The sequence below is a fragment of the Lampetra planeri genome, unplaced genomic scaffold (assembly GCF_965212315.1).
Source record: "Lampetra planeri unplaced genomic scaffold, kcLamPlan1.2.h2 scaffold_762, whole genome shotgun sequence".
Classification (NCBI taxonomy): Eukaryota; Metazoa; Chordata; class Hyperoartia; order Petromyzontiformes; family Petromyzontidae; genus Lampetra; species Lampetra planeri.
In genome coordinates, this window is record NW_027615584.1 from 31,735 (window position 1) to 35,589 (window position 3,855).

At 45.4% G+C, this 3,855-nt stretch overlaps 1 protein-coding gene across 1 annotated transcript; it reads left to right on the forward strand.

The window, feature by feature from the left end:
• Positions 1 to 525: 525 nt before the first annotated feature.
• On the forward strand, positions 526 to 3,543 carry LOC144741885 (dual specificity protein phosphatase 3-like). The gene is given in 7 exon segments (XM_078624381.1): positions 526 to 686; positions 2,615 to 2,681; positions 2,683 to 2,746; positions 2,749 to 2,847; positions 3,333 to 3,400; positions 3,402 to 3,437; positions 3,439 to 3,543. Coding segments are annotated over 7 exon segments (600 nt in total).
• Positions 3,544 to 3,855: the final 312 nt, after the last annotated feature.

The following is a 3,855-nucleotide window of genomic DNA, read 5'->3' on the forward strand; positions in this document are numbered from 1 at the left end:
GTTCACCATCTCCTCTATGTCCTACATGTTTGTGTCTTTGCACCGACAGACTTTAAATGGATTCATCGGGCCAATATGTTTGTGGGAGTAGAGCTGGACTGATGGAGGATGCTGTCAACATTAAAGGTCATGGACAGTGTCTCCCTTTCACTGCAGGATGAGGTGTGGTTAAGTATACCGGTAGATGCTTCAGCTTGTTCTTTTCTACTGCTTCTTTTGCCTCTTGAGCTAAATCCTCAATGTATTTCATCTTGACTCTCATCACACTTCTTCTCACTACCTTTTTAGATGCTGAATTTTATTTTTTTGTGCTAAATCCTTACTCCTGTTTACTGCTTCTTTTTTCTTCCCTCCGGAACACTGACTGTGAAGACTGACGGCAGACAGATGTAAACACACCGACAGACAGACAGACAGACAGACAGACAGACAGAGAGAGAGAGAGAGAGCGAGAGAGAGCAGACGTCCACCCTCGTCCTCCTCCTCCTCCTCCTCCTCCTCCTCAGTCTGTGTCACTACGCCGCCATGAAGAGCAGGGACAGTGACGTGAAGGCGACTCCGAACTCGTCCGGTTTCGAAGTGACTCTGCAGCAGCTCAACGACCTGTTGACGGACGACAGCGGCTTCTACAGCTGGCCGACGAACCACTGCCACGAGGTGCATCCGGGGATTTACGTGGGCAACGCGTGAGTGACGTGACCGTCTCTCTCTCTCTCACACACACACACACACACACACACACACACACACACACACACACACACACACACACACACACACACACACACACAAGGAACTAATATTTTGGTTGTGTTTTCTGTCTGCCTGTTAGCAAAATAACTCAAAAAGGTCTGAACGGATTTGAATGAAATTTTCAGGAATCACTGACAATGGGACCAGGACCAGATGATTAAATGTTGGTTGTGTTCGAGAACCATCCGGATCCAGGGACTGGTTGTAGGATTCTTAATCATTTCAAGATAGGGCCATTTTCAGCATGTGTGTATAGAAGTCCACAATAAATGGCCACATTTCTTGGCAAAAAAATACAGACAGGATACTTTCCCTCTAGGTTCTCTGATATGTCAAAGTTTGATTTGGATAGTATGGTTCAGGAACTGTAAGGCAATGAATGAATTTGGTTTTCCCGGTTAGGGGATCGATTGCTGTAGATAAAATAACATTAGGTGTATTAATATTTGGTGTAAATCAAAATATAAAACAACATATTGGGTGGAAATGAGCTGCTTGGTGGAGGTCTGAGCTCTCACAGTGCTTCTCCAGTTAATAATGAAGCTAATGGTGGAACGGGGGTCAGTGTCACTGTGCGACTGTAAATAGCTGCTGCCATTTTGCTATTTTTAGATAGCAGATAGAGGTTGTTCACGTAAAACATGTCTGCCGGTAGGTGTGTGTGTGTGTGTGTGTGTGTGTGTAAGAGAGAGAGAGAAAGAGACTGATGCCAAAACTAGTTCCTATCATCTTACAGTTGTTTATAACTAATCAATTCATTCTGTGTCATTTTCCTTAGACAAATACCACTGGTCCCCGTGTAATTATCACTCTCTTGTCTTTGCTACACATGATTACAATCATTTTGACTCAAACACTGAGAAAGAAGACGTTAGGGTGAGGTCCTTTGACATGTCTTCCGACCTGTGTGACAACTAGAGATAATTTGCTTTGCAAAGTACAAAATAACGTTTATTCTTATCACAGTTACCAGCAAACACACATATTTTGTCCTCCGAGGGTGTAACAGGAAGTGAACTTCAGTGTTTTTCTGGCAGATCTGTGCATCAAATATTCATCAGTCACATCATAAAAGCTTTCAGATAGAAGTGAGTCATCACAAGCGCAGGAGAACACTTTAGCCTGATGATGCATTCAAGTGTGCACCAGCTCTTTATTTTTAGCTGCTTGTATCTGCCGGGCGAAGCTGCCAACTGGAACAACATCCCATAAGATTCTTTGAAAGAAAGTTGGAACAAACGAAAGTAAACGTAAAGCCTTTGTGATACTGTCTGATGAAGCTGCATTTATGCATCTACGTCGCACCCTACGAGTGCCTTACACAGTCTTGAGTGTTTCTCCCTCTGCGACTGTCTGACTGTGTCACTCTGTTCAAACTCGCCAACTTGTTCCAATTTTTCTGGTTCTCAGTGTTTTGTACCACACTAACGACAACAGTATGGGGAGCCCCATTCCAAAACCCAAAGCCCCCTACCCTGTGCTATAGGCCAGTGGTGCCCTCCTACCGGTCTGTGGATCATTTGTTACCGTGCCACACTAAAAAAAAAACTTTAATAACATTATTTCCGTTTTATTGATTATCAAACTCTGAAACATGTTTTATTTTCAAAAATAACTTGACACCACAAACTTGCTGAAAAAATAAGTCAACAAACACTGTTGCAGAACTTTTTTTGCTCAGGGGAACAGCCTACAATGAAAAATATGTCTTACATGGAAGACAACGCATCAAGGCGACGTCGATGCACGTCTGAGCACACGGACGAACCCAGGAGGTTTCAGACAGGAAGTAGGTCACACGTACTTGTCGACACCTCCCAACCCTTCAGTGACCTGTCGTGTGTCTCTGCTGCTGGTTCAGGTTTGTGGCGACGAATGTGATGCGCCTGAAGCGTCTGGGCATCACCCACATCCTGAATACGGCAGAGGGGCAACTCCTTCATGCACGTCAATACCAACACTGAGTTCTACGCCGGCACGGGGATCATCTACCACGCATACCCGCCAGCGACACCGATCACTTCGACATCAGCGTCTACTTCGAAGAGGCAGCCGACTTTATTGAGAAAGCGCTGGCATACAAGAATGGAAAAGGTCAGACGTTCATGGTTCAACAGTGGAGTTTGTACGGTTGTCCGGTTTCACTTGCCTGGAAATGCAGATGTCCCAGATGTGGATGGTCTCTGCAGGTTCATGTGGACACGGACCATTGGATCCCCAACTATGAACACAATCAGCTTGGACCAACCACATGGGTCTATCTGATGTCGGCGGGCTCAGAGTCAGTCTTGATCAAACTCTTCCCACTCTTCCCCCTCTGCCACTGACTCGTGACTTTTCTAATGACAACATCTTGTTCATTGCTCTGATTGGTTGCAGCACTACCCAGTAGTGTGGAGAGGTATTTTGATCGGCATCCATTGGTGCCACCCCTTGAGTTGAAGGTCTATCACTCGTTGACAGAACCTTAATCTTTTCAAGCTTCCTCCTACACAACCAAAAACATGGTTGTAAATTGTCTTTGTCTCTTATCTCTTTCTCAGAATCTCATGTCTGATCAAAGATTTTGTCCTCTGCAGGTAAAATATACGTCCACTGCAGGAAGGTTACAGCCCGCTCGCCCACTGTGGTCATCGCCTACCTGATGCTTGGCGCACAACATGAACGTCCACAGCGCTCTGGCCACGGGTGCGGCGGAAACGAGAGATCGGACCCAACGATGGCTTCCTGCGGCAGCTCTGCCACCTGAACCAGCGTCTGGCAGCTGAGGGAACCTTCTGGAACAAATGAGCAGAAAAGGATGTTGCACCGGCAATGTCCAGACCAATCAGAGAAAGTTCTGGACATGATTTGTCCCTGAGGCTGATACACATTGAGTGTACGTAAAGTACAAAGTAATACACTATTGACACATGCACAGTATTTACATAATTGTGCTTGGATGTGTAACGAGATATCACTGAGCGAGTTTTTCCACCTGTTAATCATAGTTTTTTCATTAGCTGTACAGTTTTGTGTAGCGGGTCAAACTCATGTTAGTTCAGGCCGCATTCAGCCCAGTTTGATCTCCAGTGGGCTTGACCAGTAAGATGAGAGCGTGAT